Here is a 15,695-nt window from a genome sequence, read left to right as displayed (position 1 = left end):
CCCGAACTCCCTCCCTTTCCTGCATCGCCTCACTTTACAGAAAGTTATTATTTTTTTCGCTGACGTCACCACTTCCTGGATGAATGCGGAGCGGACACGAGGAAATCTGCAGATGCTGGAAATTCAAGCAAAACACACAAAATGCTGGTGGAACACAGCAGGCCAGGCAGCATCTATAGGGAGAAGCACTGTCCACGTTTCAGGCCGAGAGCCATCGTCAGGACTAACTGAAAGGGAAGATAGTAAGCGATTTGAAAGTAGGGAGGGGAGGGGAAAATGCGAAATGATAGGAGACCGGAGGGGGTGGGGTGAAGCTGAGAGCCGGTAAGGTGATTGGCAAAAAGGATACAGAGCTGGAGAAGGGAAAGGATCAAGGGACCACCAGAGGGAGATGGAAAACAGGCAGAGTGATGGGCAGGAAGAGAGGAAAAAAAGGAGGGGGAGAATAACTAAATATGTCAGGGATGGGGTAAGAAGGGGAGGAGGGGCATTAACGGAAGTTAGAGAAGTCAATGTTCATGCCGACAGGATGGAGGCTACCCAGTCGGTATATAAGGTGTTGTTCCTCCAACCTGAGTGTGGCTTCATCTTGACAGTAGAGGAGGCCATGGATAGACATATCAGAATGGGAATGGGATGTGGAATTAAAATGTGTGGCCACTGGGAGATCCTGTTTTCTGTGGCGGACAGAGCGAAACGGTCTCCCAGTCTGCGTCGGGTCTCACCAATATATAAAAGACCACACCGGGAGCACCAGACGCAGTATACCACACCAGTCGACTCACAGGTGAAGTGTCGCCTCACCTGGAAGGACTGTCTGGGGCCCTGAATGGTAGTGAGGGAGGAAGTGTAAGAGCAGGTGTAGCACTTGTTCCGCTTACAAGGATAAGTGCCAGGAGGGAGATCGGTGGGAAGGGATGGGGGTGGGGGGGACGAGTGGATAAGGGAGTCGCGTAGGGAGCGATCACTGCGGAAACCAGAAAGGGGGGGGGGGTGTGGGAAAGATGTGCTTGGTAGTGGGATCCCGTTGGAGGTGGCAGAAGTTACGGAGAATTATACGTTGGACCCGGAGGCTGGTGGGGTGGTAGGTGAGGACAAGGGGAACCCTATCCCGAGTGGGGTGGTGGGGCGGATGGGGTAAGGGCAGATGTGCGGGAAATGGGAGAGATGCGTTTGAGAGCAGAGTTGATGGTGGAAGAAGGGAAGCCCCTTTGTTTAAAAAAGGAAGACATCTCCTTCGACCTGGAATGAAAAGCCTCATCCTGAGAGCATAAGCGGTGGAGACGGAGGAATTGCGAGAAGGGGATAGCATTTTTGCAAGAGACAGGGTGGGAAGAGGAATAGTCCAGGTAGCTGTGAGAGTCTGTAGGCTTATAGTAGATAAGCCTTCTCCAGAGATGGAGACAAAAAGATCAAGAAAGGGGAGGGAGGTGTCGGAAATGGACCAGGTAAATTTAAGGGTAGGGTGAAAGTTGGAGGCAAAGTTAATGAAGTCAACGAGCTCAGCATGCGCGCAGGAGGCAGCGCCAATGCAGTCGTCGGTGTAGCGAAGGAAAAGAGGGGGACGGATACCCGTCTAGGCTTGGAATAAGGACTGTTCCACAAAGCCAACAAAAAGGCAGGCATAACTGGGACCCATGTGGGTGCCCATGGCTACACCTTTGGTTTGGAGGAAGTGGGAGGAGCCAAACGAGAAATTATTGAGAGTAAGAAATAATTCCGCCAGATGGAGGAGAGCGGTGGTAGAGGGGAATTGGTTAGGTCTGGAATCCAAAAAGAAGCGGAGAGCTTTGAGACCTTCCTGGTGGGGGATGGAGGTATATAGGGACTGGACGTCCATGGTGAAAATAAGGCGGTGGGGGCCGGGGAACTTAAAATCATTGAAAAAAATCAAAGCGTGAGAAGTGTCACGAAGATAGGTGGGAAGAGATTGAACAAGGGGGTATAAAACAGTGTCAAGGTATGCAGAAATTCGGTAGTGCAGGAGCAAGCTGAGACAATGGGTCTACCTGGACAGGCAGGTTTGTGGTTTGGTGGGGCAGGAGCACCAACCGGAATGCGGAGCGGCGCTTGATTGACAGTAAATCGCCTAATTTCATTGGTGAGTGAAAAAGCCCAATCAGAGAGTGGCAATTCACCTCCCCGCAGGCAGGAACGGGACACGCGACAAATCTAACCGCCCGTCTGTGGAAGGGCTGAGCACCGGCTGGGGTGTGTCCGGGGGATTTCCGTTCTGTGTCTGTCGAAGACGAGTGTCTTAAACTTACAATCTAAAGCGCATCTCTTCCTCTGAAATTAAAAAATGTATTTATCTGCCCACTTTAACAAATTGCTTCATTTTACCGAAAATTTAGGTTTTTTGAAACCGTCAGCGCAGCTTTCTGCGTGAATACAGGGCGGCGGTTGAGTGGCGGTAAATCGCCTGATCTCATTGGTGAGTGAAAAGCCCAATAAAGAGCTCTATCACCAATGAACGGGCGGCAACTGGACAAGCGCCAAAACTAACCGCCAGACCACCGGAAATCCTGAAATTTGAAAAGTCCGCCAAGAGCAAAATAAATCTATAGATCTGTCCGAATGTAAATAATTACAGATGTGTGAATAGGAGCCGTCACATGACCCTGAACCATTGATAATATCGAGTTAATTAAGTTTAATCTTCGAAGTAAATTTATAATCAAATTCTATACAGCATCTACAACCTTGAAATTCATTTCTTGCCGGAACCCACAAAATAAAGAAAGGCAATGGAATCCATGGAAACCCCGCAGAACAAAGACCAACAAACAACCAGTGTGCAAAAGTGGACAAACCGTGCAAATATTTTTTTTAAAAAAACAGAAATAATACACAGATCACGTCCGCAGAGCCCCGAAAGTTAGTTCTCCGCTACAACATACTCATTGAATTACGGATCGGAACAAATGCTGATTCATAGAACATGACCGTTTATTTTTGTTATTTAAAACGCATCAGCTTATGGGCGGGTCGGAAACCGGTCAGGGTCGAGACTGCGATGTGAAGTTGTTCTGTGAATCTCAGTTGATTCAGAACAGGAACATTTAACTGCGGGTAATAAACCACTCTAACGTCAATTAACCCGCAACTGCGACATTCTGCCTCACGAGAATAAACTCTTTGTGTAAAGTTCTGTTTGCATGTCTGAAAATCGAACCAAGCCGATCTAGAGAAGGTTAAATTCCAGCTGTTCGGCCATTGGGTAGGGTGAGCAGTCCCGGGATTGAACCGGACAGATGGACCGCAAGCTGTCATCAACATAAATTACAGTTATTTCCAAACTGAATTCTCCAATAAATGGTTTGTTTTATTTCACTGTTGAAGTATTGGAGCAACTCTTCCAGTGAGACATTGAGTGGCTGTTAAAAGAGCCTTTGTGTTCAGTCAGCACTCTGTGGAGCTTCACTTGCAGCTGGTGTACTTGGTCACCGCCTTTGTCCCTGCCGACACGACGTGCTTGGCCAGCTCCCCGGGCAGCAGCAGATCTCCCGAGCAGTTATGCTCGACCGTTTGGCGTAATGGGTTAGGCAGGAAGCTTCGCCTGCGATGCGCTCAAAAATGTCGCAAACGGTAGATTTCATGATGCTCACCGCCTGGAGGAAATGCCTTTGTTGGGGTGAACCTGCTTCATCACTTTGTAGATATAGACACCATTAGTCTCCTTTCTCGCCCTCTTGCGCTTCTTGCTGCCCTTGGCTTGCGCTTTGGAGACTGCTTTCTTACCCCCTTCTTGGGAGCTTTGGCCAGAACAGGCACTTCCTCCGTCGGTTTCAGTGCCAAAAATAAGCGGAACTGGGTCGCAGTTTGGATTAAATTGGCAGTGCTCCCATCCTATACTAAGGAAGGATTCGGGAAAGCAAGTGTTGTCAATGGTTAGTATGAAAAATATTACCTTCATCTAATATTTTATTTGGGCATATTAAGGGCCCATTCATCGTGCCTAGCTGCAGCCAATCACAACCTGCCCGGAGCCCGGTAACTCTGGCAGGGCGGTGGAGGCGGAAGTGCAAGAAGCTGACATAGAAACGTAGACAACCCTTCGGCCCACACAATTGTACCGAACATATTCCTACCTTAGAAATTACTAGACTTCCCTCTATTTCTCTAAGCTCCATGTACCTATCCAAAATTCTCTTAAAAGACCCTATCGTATCCGCCTCCACCACTGTTGCCGGCAGCCCATTCCACGCACTCGCCACTCTCTAAGAGTAAAAAGCTTACTCCTGACATCTCCTCTGTACCTACTCCCCAGCACCTTAAGAAGGTGGCAACCATTTCAGCCCTGGGAAAAAGCCTCTGACAATCCACATGATCAATGCCTCTCATCATCTTGTACACCTCTATCCGGTCACCTCTCATCCTCCATTGCTCCAAGGAGAAAAGGCCAAGTTCACTCAATCTCCTCTGATAGGGCATGCTCCCCAATCCAGGCAACATCCTTGTAAATCTCCTCTGCACCCTTTCTATGGCTTCCGCATCCTTCCTGTAGTGAGGCAACCAGAACTGAGCACAATACTCTGAGTGGGGTCTGACCAGGGTCCTATATAGCTGCAACATTACCTCTCAGTTTCTAAATTATGCCTTCTTATCCACAGAGCCAAACTGCGCATCTGCTTTGAGTGTCCTATGGACTCAGACCCCAAGATCCCTCAGCTCCTCGACACTGCCTAGAGTCTTACCATTAATACTATATTCTGCCATCATATTTGACCTACCAAAATGAACCACTTCACACTTATCTGGGTTGAACTCCATCTGCCACTTCTCAGTCCAGTTTTGCATCCTATCAATGTCCTGCTGTAATCTCTGACAGCCCTCCACACTATCCACAACACCCCCAACCTTTGTGTCATCAGGAAATTTACTAACCCATCCCTCCACTTCTTCATCTAGGTCATTTATAAAAATCACAAAGGATAAGGGTCCCAGACAGATCCCTGAGGCACACCACTGGTCACCGACCTCCATGCAGAATATGACCCGTCTACAATTACTCTTTGCTTGCTGTGGGCAAGCCAGTTCTGGATCCACCAAGCAATGTCCCTTCGGATCTCATGCTTCCTTACTTTCTCAATAAGCCTTGTATGGGGTACCTTATCAAATGCCTTGCTGACGTTGAGAATAATTGCTTTTCTTGCAACAGAGGCTGCAGATCTCAGATCTGATTGAGATATTTACAACCAGAGTGTGAAACTGATCAAATGATAATCCACGCACCAGACGTTTGAATGTACAAAACTGTGAGCCAACAGAAGGGATGGGTCTGAACAGTCAGTATTTCCCTGTGTGGGCTGAATGGCCTCACTTTGTGCCAGACATTCCTGGAATGGATTTATTCTTTCCCAGCATGATGGCATCACCAGCAGGGACACCAATATCCCCAAATCCCTAGAGTCCCAAATTCTAGAGTGACTTGCTAATCCATTTCAGAGAGCAGAGAAGGGTCAGTGAACCGGTTGTGCGTCAGGAGTCACACTGAGGCCAGAAAGGATGGTAGATTTCCTCCTCTGGAGGGTGTCACTAATAAGCTTTCACTACAGGCCAGTACTCGCCACACTGGACTAGCTGTTTATTCTAGTCTTGAGTGTTCTGCTGTGGTGTTCACTGTCTCTGGGAGCCCACACAGTAAATATGGAAAAGTGGAAAATAAGTTTGTTAATGAGGGCAGAGTTGTTTATATTGATTACATAGACTTTAGTGATGACTTTAATATTGCAGGTATGGGAGTCTGGTACAAAATACTGAAGCCCAAGGTGAGGTGGCAAACTGGATCTAAAATCAGCTTGGTTTATGGGAGGCAGAGGGTCGTGGTGGAGATTAGTACCAAAAGTAGGTGATGTGATCAGCAAGTTTACTGGTGACATGAAAATCTGTGGAGGTGTGGAGAGTGAGGAGGATTGCGTTAGACACAGCATGATATTCATCAGCTGATCCATTGGGCAGAGGAATGGTAGATGAAATTTAATCTTGGCAAGTGAGAGGAAAATGGAACAGTGGTCTTTATTATCGGGGAGTTGGAGATCAGAAATAGGGAAGTATTGATATAGATGTAAAGGGAGTTGTTGAGGTCACATCAAGAAATCAGATACAAGCTCTTTGGGGTTTAGAAAAGTGAGGGGAGACCTTCCTTAAATTACACAAGGTCCTTGGGACTGTTGAGGGGAGAGATGTTGGGATGTTTCCAGAGTTACAAGGTCAGGGATTAGCTATTTAAAGCAGATGTGCAGGAACATGTCATGGAAGATGGGGAACATTTGGAATTCTTTATCCTAGAGGGTGTGGAGGCCGAAACACTGGACGGATTTAATGAGGCAGGAGATACATTTTGGAATTATCAGGGATGTGAGGGTAATGTGGAACTGGCACAAAAGCGGAGGTGAGCCCTAGGACAGATCAGCCAGGGTCACAGTGCATGCTGGGGCAGGGGTGAGGGGTCAGGTGGGTGACTCCTGCTCCTGCTGTCTTCTGTTCTTCTGAGTGTGGTTCCTATCTGAGACTCACTACCTCTCTCCATCAGGTGATTATTTCCAGCATTTTCTCATTTATGTCCCACAAATACTTGGAAGCCTACAGAAATGTACCAGTGGGACACACTTGGCTTTTACATAGTGACAGGTAGCTGATACTGCACCGTGTGACCTCTACCTCCCAATAGAGAACTGACAGGAATCAATGAAAACACACCACACTGCACTCTCCGGAAACACTCAGCAATGTTCCACAAGGGCAATGAACTTTCCAACACTGTCGTTCACCATAAGACCACAGACCTATAAAACTCTCCACACTGTGCAGTGAGCACACAGGCCTGTACACACCCAGCATTAAGGATCAAAGTGTTAATTTGTGTGTAGTACCAGAGAGTGTGGACTGAATTGTATAGTTCTTAGCTGTACTCACTGAAGAGAGGGGCATTGTGGTCTGGACTTGACCTCCACGGGCACCTGTGGCAATGAATTCCAGATTCACCACCCTCTAGCTGCAGAAATTCTTTCTCATCTCTGTTCTAAATGGCTGTTCCTCTGTTCTGAGGCTGTGCCAGCATATCATTTCTTAGATAAGTAGCCCAAAACTGCTCACATTTCTTCAAGTACTGTCCGACCAATGGCTAGTAAAGTCTTGACATTGCATCTTTGCTTTTATATTCTACTCCTCTCGAAATGAATTCTAACATTCCATTTGCTTTCCTGAACAACAACTCAACCTGCAAGTTAACCTTTAGTGAATCCTAGATGAGAACTGTTGAGATCCTTTGTACCTGCTGAGTCTGTACCCTACATATCTATTAAATTAAAAAAATGCATGGGGAGGTCAGTTTAACTTGGATTTGGAAAGAGTGGGACAACAGGTCAATGTGCATGTGTAGTTATTAGTCAATACATAGTGCTTGGAGGGGGGTGGTCATTACCCATCCTATTTGTGCTGACCAAGATATCCATCTGGACAGTTCCATTTGCCTACATTTGGCCCCCAAACCCATCGCTGTACTTCTATTTATGCTTCCCAATATTGCTTAAATGTTATTGAGTCAAACTCAACAATTCCTTTGACAGCTTGTTCCATGTACTCACCACCATCTCTATCAGTAGGCTGTCACTGAGATCCTATTTAAATCTTTCCCCTCTCACCTTAACCTATTCTCTCTAGTTTTTCAACCCCTTACCCTGGAAAAAAATGACAGAACACCTACTGTGCCACTTATGATCTAATACAGCTCAATAAGGTCACTAGTCATTCTCCTGTGCTCCATGGAATAAAGTCTTTGCTTCTCCAATCTGGCCCTATAATAGTCTCTGTTTTTCTGGCAATATTCCCATAAATCCTCATTTGCACTCTCCCCATGTAAATGGTGTCTTTCCTGTAACACTGTACCCAGTACTCCAGTTGTGGCCTCACCAACATCATGTGCAACTGAAACAATAACATCATGGTTACCATATTAACAGATAGACTTGTGACACTAAGCGTGTTGGTGGACTGTGGATTCTGAGACAGGATATCTGTGACCAGTGGTAGATGGCGGGATAGGTGCTGGGTTCCAAATTCACAAATAACACAAAATTGGTGTATTGTATCCTGTTCTGGTCACACCAAACCCGATTGCTGCTCCAACATGTCACCAGCAAACAACACAATCAACAGCAACGTCCAGCTGACAGTTCACAAAACTCCTTCCTTTACTACCACTTTCAAATATGATTCTACTACGAAGCCATGTGTGATTGGAACCTGTGATTTACCTTTTAGTGGTGCATTTTTGGGCCAATTGAGTGATTTGGCATTCTGCTGTCTCTGAGATAAAGTGTGTGGCCTAGAGGCCTGGAAGCCTGGAGCCCATGAGCAACTCCATTGTTTCTCTCTTATTGAGTCATCGAGCAGGGTTGAAGCTGACAAAGACAAGAGCAGAGAACGGGCAGGTGTTCAGTGGCATTTGCCTGTGTTTGACTGGTCTTCCCCTCTCTCTTGTTGATTTCAGAGGCAAGTGAAGGAGTCTTGGGATCCATGTTGCCAGGATTGATCAGCGTGGCTGTGGACTTGCTGTTTAGGACTTTAATGTTGATGATGCATTTGTTCCTGGATTCTAGTTACTCTCTCTTTTTTTCTGTTTTTAAGTGGTTTGGCCCAACTCGTCCATGCTGACCAAGTTGCCAAACTCAACTACACCCATTTGCCTTCAATTGGACCACTGCACTCCAGATCTTTCCTATCCATGTACCTATCCAGATGCATTTTATATATTGTAAATATATCTACCTCTACAGCTTTCTCCACATATCCTTCTGTGTGAAATATTAGAGGATTAGACAGAGGAGCAGAATCAGGCCATTTGCCCCTTCTTGTCTAATCTGCCGTTTAATCATGGCTAATCCTTTTTTTCTCCCTCCACAGCCGCACTGCCTGGTCTTCTCTCCATAACCTTTGATTCAGTGGCCAATCAAGAACCTATCGATCTCAGCTTTAAATTTACACTACGACCTGGCCTCCACAGCTGCCTGTGGTAACAAATCCCACAAATTCACTACTCTCTGGCTAAACAAATTTCTCCGTATCTCTGTTTTAAATTGATGCCTCTGTATCCTGAGGCTGTGCCCTCTTGTCCTGGACTCCCCTGCCATGGGAAACATCCTTTCCACATCTACTGTCTTTCAACATTCAAAGTTTCAATGAGATCCCCCTTCATCCTTCTGAATTCCAGTGAGTACAGGCCCAGAGCCATTGAACATCCTTCATATGATAACCCTTTGATTCCTAGAATCATCCTTGTGAACCTCCTCTGAACCCTCTTCAATGCCAGCACATCTTTTCCTAGATGAGGAGCCCAAACTGTTCACAATACTCAAGGTGAGGTCTCACTGGTGATTTATAAAGCCTCAGCATCACATCCCTGCTTTTGTATTCTAGACCTCCTGAAATGAACTCTAACATTACATTTGCCTTCCTCACCACTGCCTCAACCTGTAACTTAACCTTTAGGGTTTTCTGCACAAGAACTCCCAAATCCCTTTGCATCTTGGATTGTTGGATTTTCTCCCCATTTAGATAATAGTCTGCACATTTATTTTGACTACTAACGTGTCTGACCATGCATTTTCCAACATTGTATTTCATCTGGCACTTTCTTGCCCATTATCCTAATCTGTCTAAGTCCTTCTGAAGCCTTCCTCTTTCCTCAACACTACCTGCCCCTCCACCAATCTTTGTCATCTGCAAACTTGGCAACAAAGCTACCTAAATCATTGATATACAGCATAAAAAGTGTTCCCAACACCATCCCCTGCCGAACACCACTGGTCACTGGCAGCCAATCAGAGAAGAATCCATTTATTCCTACTCATTGCCTCCTACCAATGTTGGTAACTTTCCTGTAATATTTTGTGCTCTTAATTTGGTAAGCACTCTTATGTGTGGCACCTTGTCAACGACTTTCTGAAAATCCAAATATACAACATCCACTGCATCCCCTTTATCCATCCTACCTGAAAGAAGTCCGACAGCTTCGTTAGGCAGGGTTTTCCCTTTAGGAAACCATGCTGACTTTATTCTATCTTGTCCTGTGTCACCAAGTACTCTATAGCCTCATCCTTAACAATCAACTCCAACATCTTCCCAACCACTGAGGTCAGGCTAACTTGTCTATAATTTCCTTTCTGCTGCCTCTCTCCTTTCTTAAAGAGTGGAGTGGAATTTGCAATTTTCCAGTCCTCTGGAGCCATGCCAGAGTCCAATGATTCTTGAAAGATCATTAATAATGCCTCCACAATCTCTACTGTCACTTATTTCAGAACCCTAGGGTACAATCCATCTGATCTGGGTGACTTGTGTACCTTTAGGTCTTTCAGTTTTTTGAGCTCCTTCTCCCTTGTAATAGTATCCACTCTCATCTCCGTTAATTTTTTATAATGTACTTGAAAAGTTTTTTTTTTAAATCCACCTTGATATTGTTTGCTGGCTTGCTTTCATATTTCATCTCTCTCCCCCCCCCCCCCCCCCACGTTGATTCTTCTAGTTGCTCTCTATAGATTTTCAATAACTTCCCAATCCTCTATCTTCCTGCTAATTTTTGCTTTGTTGTATGTCCTCTCTTTTGCTTTTATATTACCTTTGACTTCCCTTGTCAGCCATGGTTATACTATCTTGCCATTTGAGCATTTCTTTGTTTTGGTATACATCTATCCTGCCCCTTCCTCATTGTTTCCCCAGAAACTCAAGCCATTGTTGTTCTTCTGTCAACCCTGCCAGCATCTCCTTCCAATTTACTTTGGCCAACTCCTCTCTCATGCCACTATAATTCCCTTTACTCCAGTGAAATACTGCTATGTCAGACTTTACTTTCTCCCTTTCAAATTTCAAGTTGAATGCAATCAGGATCACTGTCTCCTATCGGTTCATTTACCTTAAATGCCCTAAATGCCCTCTGGTTTATTACACAACAGCCAATCCAGCACAGCTGATCCCCTAGTAGCCTCAATGATAAACTGCTCTACAAAGCTATCTCGTAGCTATTCAACAAATTCACTCTCTTGAGATTCATTACCAAACTGATTTTCTCAATCTATCTGCATGTTCATATCTGACACGACTGTCATAACATTGCCCTTTTGACATGCCTATTCTATTTCCCATAGTAATCTGTAGTCCACGTTCCAGCTGCAGTATGGACCCTGCCATCAGGGTCCTTTTACCCTTATTTTCTTAATTCCAATCCTATGTCACATCTTTCAAATGATTTGATGTCATTCTTTACCAGCCAGAACCACACCTCTGCCTACCTTCCTATCCCTCTGATACAATGTTGCCCCACAGGTCCCTTAAAACCTTTATCCTCTCACAACGTATTTATGCCCTTTACATAGAAATTTCCCTCCACTGAGGGGAAAAGACTCTGACCATCCACCTTATTGATGCCCCTCATGTTTATATAACCCCTTCAGCCCTTATACTCCAGAGGAAAGTCCCCATCTATCAATTCCCTGCTTATAACTCAAGCCCTCTCCTGAAAACTCCAGCCCCAAAGATATCCTTGTGAATATGTCCTACTCCCTTTCCAGCTCAAATGACACATTTCCTGCGGCTCTGTGACTGAAACTGCACATAGTTCACCAACCCGTCTCAGGAATGTCTTGTCCTCAGTCACATGACCCCCAAGGAATTGTGCTCAGTGCTCTGACTGGTGAAGGCAAACATATCAACTGTCTCTTCACCACCCTGTCTACCTACGTACTCACACCCCTTTGTCTCTCTGTTTTACAACACTCACCAGGACCTGCCACTTATGAAGCAGGCACCACCCCAATCTAAATTACCAAACTGGCTCACTTTGTCCTTGTCTGAGTTAAATTCCATCTGCCATTTCCTTGCTCATGTTCCTAATTAATCTATATCACAAACTTCAGAATTGTCCACAATACCACAAACTTCGTGTCATCTGTTAAGCCATTTGCATTCTGATCTGAATCACCAATGCATATGAGAAACAAAAGAGTAGAGTGCTCTGATCTAAAACCAGAAGAGAGAATTCAAAAGGGGCCAAGCATGGAGAACAGACATTTCAGAGGGTCACAGGAACTGGAGGAAGGTACAGAGTGTTAGTGTGAGGCTGCAGAAGAATTTATGTCTGATTATTTATCTGTGCATGATTTAATAAACCTCTTTAAAATCAAACTCATCTTTCTGTGCTGCAGAGAAAACAGCCTATCTAGTCTCTCATTGGAACTGAAGCCCTCCAGTCCCAGTCACTTCCTTGTGAACTTTTCTGTGCCCTTTCCAGCTGAATCAGATCATTCCTGTAGCAAGGTGACAAGAACTACACACAATACGCCAAGTGCCGTACAACCAACATCCTGTACAACTGTAACATAACATCCCAGTGCATGTAATCAGAAGCCTGATCAAAGGCACACAAAGTCGTGCAATTTCTTCACCACCGTGTCTACCTTCATTGGCACTTTCAGGAATTCTATCCTGAGGTCCCTCCATTGTGCAACTCTGTCCAGGGCACGGCCACTTACTGTGTAGTCTTTTGCTCTGGTTTAATGGACTAAAATGTAATAATCAGCATTTGTCTGAATTAAATTCCACCTGTCATTTCCTTGCCCAATTTCACAGACAAACAAACTACACAGGACCTTCCCCAGCAGTACCACTGGTCACAGGCCTCCAATCTACTTCATTAAAAAAGTACATTTATTTCTCAGTATACAGACTCATATCATTAATATACAAGACAAACAACATGGGGCCGGGCACAGATCCCTGTAGCACACCACTGTCACAGGTCTCCGATCTGAAAAGGGTACGGAAATGTAGAGGCAGAAGAGGCCACAGAAGGAGGACGGCACAGCTGTGAGAGCTTGTCAGGATGTGAAGAGAGATTGAGCGGGTGAGGACCAAGGAGGGATGTGAGCCCGAGGATGTGAATGGGAAACCTGCACTATGGAGCTGGTGCAGTAAGGCACTGACAGACACTCACCGTTCCCAAATTAGCAGACAGGAAGAGATTATGCCCACTGTGGAGAAACACTCGTCCCACCAGACCCTACCAGTCTGCTCGCATGTCTGCTTGGCAATGGCAGAGAGTAAGGAGCAGCTCATCTGATCCATTTGCTGTCTTATCCGGCTTTCCACATTAATCTGCGGAACCCAGAAGCCAATTACATCACATCTCGTCCTTCAAAACCTCAGCACGTAGAGACCAACCCCACTTCAGGTCAGCTGTCCGCCCACCCAGAGTAAATCCTCACCTCCACCTCCATCCCAAGCGAAACCCCCTACATGGGCAACACCATCCCGTTGCCACAGGAACGTCAGTCAGTGCGGTCACACACTATTCATCTCAGGAAGTGACCTCACATCACATGACATCCTGTCCACATACCGAGAGTCAGGGCAGAATGAACTGTCAATCAGAGAGCCTCTGTGGGCAGTCACTTTACAAAGGGGCTTCTTGGGGATATTTTGGAATTAAATCTCCAGTTGGGAAAGGGAAAAAAAATATTTGGCACTAGGACAGAAAGGACAATATTCCAATCATCTGTGTTTTGAAAGAGAAAAAGTTGAAAATGTTGAAAATTAAAGCAAGTTTAATTCAGCAAGGTTGATTTCTTTTTCAGAGCTTGCTTGATTTAATTAATTTTGAATGACGAAACAGTTGAAATTTGAAATTAATGCAGAGAATGCTGGATATCCCCAGCAGCTCACGAAGCAGCTATGGAAAGAGGAATAGAGTGAACATTTCAGTTCAAAATTTGGAAAGTGAAGGAAAAGAAAGTTCGTTTTAATTTGCAGAAATGATTGACAGAGATCCTTGGGATTATATAAATATCTATATAAACTATGGCCAGGTGTAAAGGGTTAATGGGGATGGAGAGATGATGTATACAATTATCGTATTGACCTGGTTTACATGATTCTAGTGGTAGGGGTTGGTTGATTCTCACTATAACAGAATGTTACAGTACTATAACAGTCCATTTGGCCCATCATCTCTCTACCAGCCAGTGGGAAATCATCCATATTCTGATACTTGGCCTGTAGCCTTGAACATAGAAAACATGGAAGCATAGAAAACCTATAGCACAATACAGGCCCTTCGGCCCATGATGCTGTGCCTAACATGTACTTATTTTAGAAATTACCTAGGGTTATCCATAGCCCTCTATTTTCCTAAGCTTCATGTTTGATGAGACATTTCTGAAATACCACCAGCGACTCTGACTCTATTTCCACCATTCTCTCTGGCGGTGTACTCCAGGTACTCTCTGTCTGGGTGCACCAGGACCTCCTCAGAAACTCTCACATAACCACTCTTGCACCCTCAACCTCACACCTCACCCCACCGTGTCCAGCACATCTATCTACTTCTGATAAGGGGGGAGCTCTCTGCAACCTACCCGAACTCTACCTCACATGATTTTCTTTATCCAGAATCATATCCCCTCTAAAGTACGGATCAATATTTGTCTGTCATCTATATCAAGGATCTGGATGATCATGTGGTAAAACGGATCAGCACATTTGCAGATTTTTCCAGAATATCATCGGTTAATTTTCGGAGCATTGAGCACACATTTCAAGAGGTTTGGGTCAGTTATCCAGGGAGTTAAGGTGGTAATGTCACTGACCGACCTTCGATATCTCCTGTGCATCTGTTGTGTTTTTCCGGGCGCTGGGTTTCTGTTCCGTTGTGGCCAAACCGTTAGAAACTGGCGGTTGCAGATCATGAAGATGAGAAGCCGCTCTCCACTCTGTCTGTCACGGACTGTCTCCACCCCTCCCGTCTCTCTCTCCCTCCCCGCACTGCCCGTCACTCTGTCTCCACCCCTCTCACTCTCTGCGCGTGTCTCGGACAGGTCGGGGCGCTGTGTATAAAAGGAGACACCAGCAGACAGTTTGTTACTGAACAACGACTGGAGTGAAGCTTCGTTATGTCTGGCAGAGGGAAAGGAGGCAAAGGACTTGGCAAAGGCGGAGCCAAGCGGCACCGTAAAGTGCTCCGTGACAACATCCAGGGCATCACCAAACCGGCGATCCGCCGTCTGGCTCGGCGTGGCGGCGTCAAGCGGATCTCGGGTCTGATCTACGAAGAGACCCGCGGGGTGTTGAAGGTTTTCCTGGAGAATGTGATCCGGGATGCGGTCACCTACACCGAGCACGCTAAGCGCAAGACTGTCACTGCCATGGATGTGGTGTACGCTCTGAAACGCCAGGGCCGCACTCTCTATGGCTTCGGTGGTTGAGCAACTCTTCGTTCTCCCAAACACAAAACAAAGGCTCTTTTAAGAGCCGCCCACCAACTCACCGAGAGAGCAGTGACCGGGGAGAGAAAGTCAGGTGCCTTTAACATTCTTATGTGATTAAATTTAAAACAAAGGGTGGTCAAGTTCTCCTGCAATTATTGACAATTATCCCATCGATTTGAACCCGCTCCGAACGCAGAGAGCGGAAACTAGAGCGTTAAAAGTACTCTGGATGGCCTGAAATTAGAAAAGCCCGCCGGGAGGTTTTACACCGTATTTTGCAAAAATAAGCATATTTCGATCAAGATTTAGCCGAAATGCTAATTAACTCACCAATTTGAATGATGCTGGATATTTAGTTTCCAAAAGCCGATTCGCGGTCTCTAACCGGGATGTCTTGTTGAACAAAATTACCCAAGTCACACAGGGGAAGGTCAGAGG

General features: G+C 45.7%; 1 protein-coding gene across 1 annotated transcript; it reads left to right on the top strand.

Annotated features, from left to right (window-relative positions):
• Positions 1–14,927: 14,927 nt before the first annotated feature.
• On the top strand, positions 14,928–15,286 carry LOC140730045 (histone H4). Its single transcript, XM_073050191.1, has one exon. The coding sequence runs from the start codon at positions 14,943–14,945 to the stop codon at positions 15,252–15,254; it is 312 nt and encodes a 103-aa protein (XP_072906292.1). The 5' UTR covers positions 14,928–14,942; the 3' UTR covers positions 15,255–15,286.
• The last annotated feature ends 409 nt before the right edge of the window (positions 15,287–15,695 follow it).

Source organism: Hemitrygon akajei, chromosome 7 (genome assembly GCF_048418815.1).
Source record: "Hemitrygon akajei chromosome 7, sHemAka1.3, whole genome shotgun sequence".
In the NCBI taxonomy this organism is placed as follows: Eukaryota; Metazoa; Chordata; class Chondrichthyes; order Myliobatiformes; family Dasyatidae; genus Hemitrygon; species Hemitrygon akajei.
This window is presented reverse-complemented; position numbering and strand designations above follow the sequence as displayed.

Excerpts from the sequence above, each read along its gene's own strand:
- LOC140730045 (XM_073050191.1), top strand. The coding sequence starts at position 14,943 with ATGTCTGGCAGAGGGAAAGGAGGCAAAGGACTTGGCAAAGGCGGAGCC.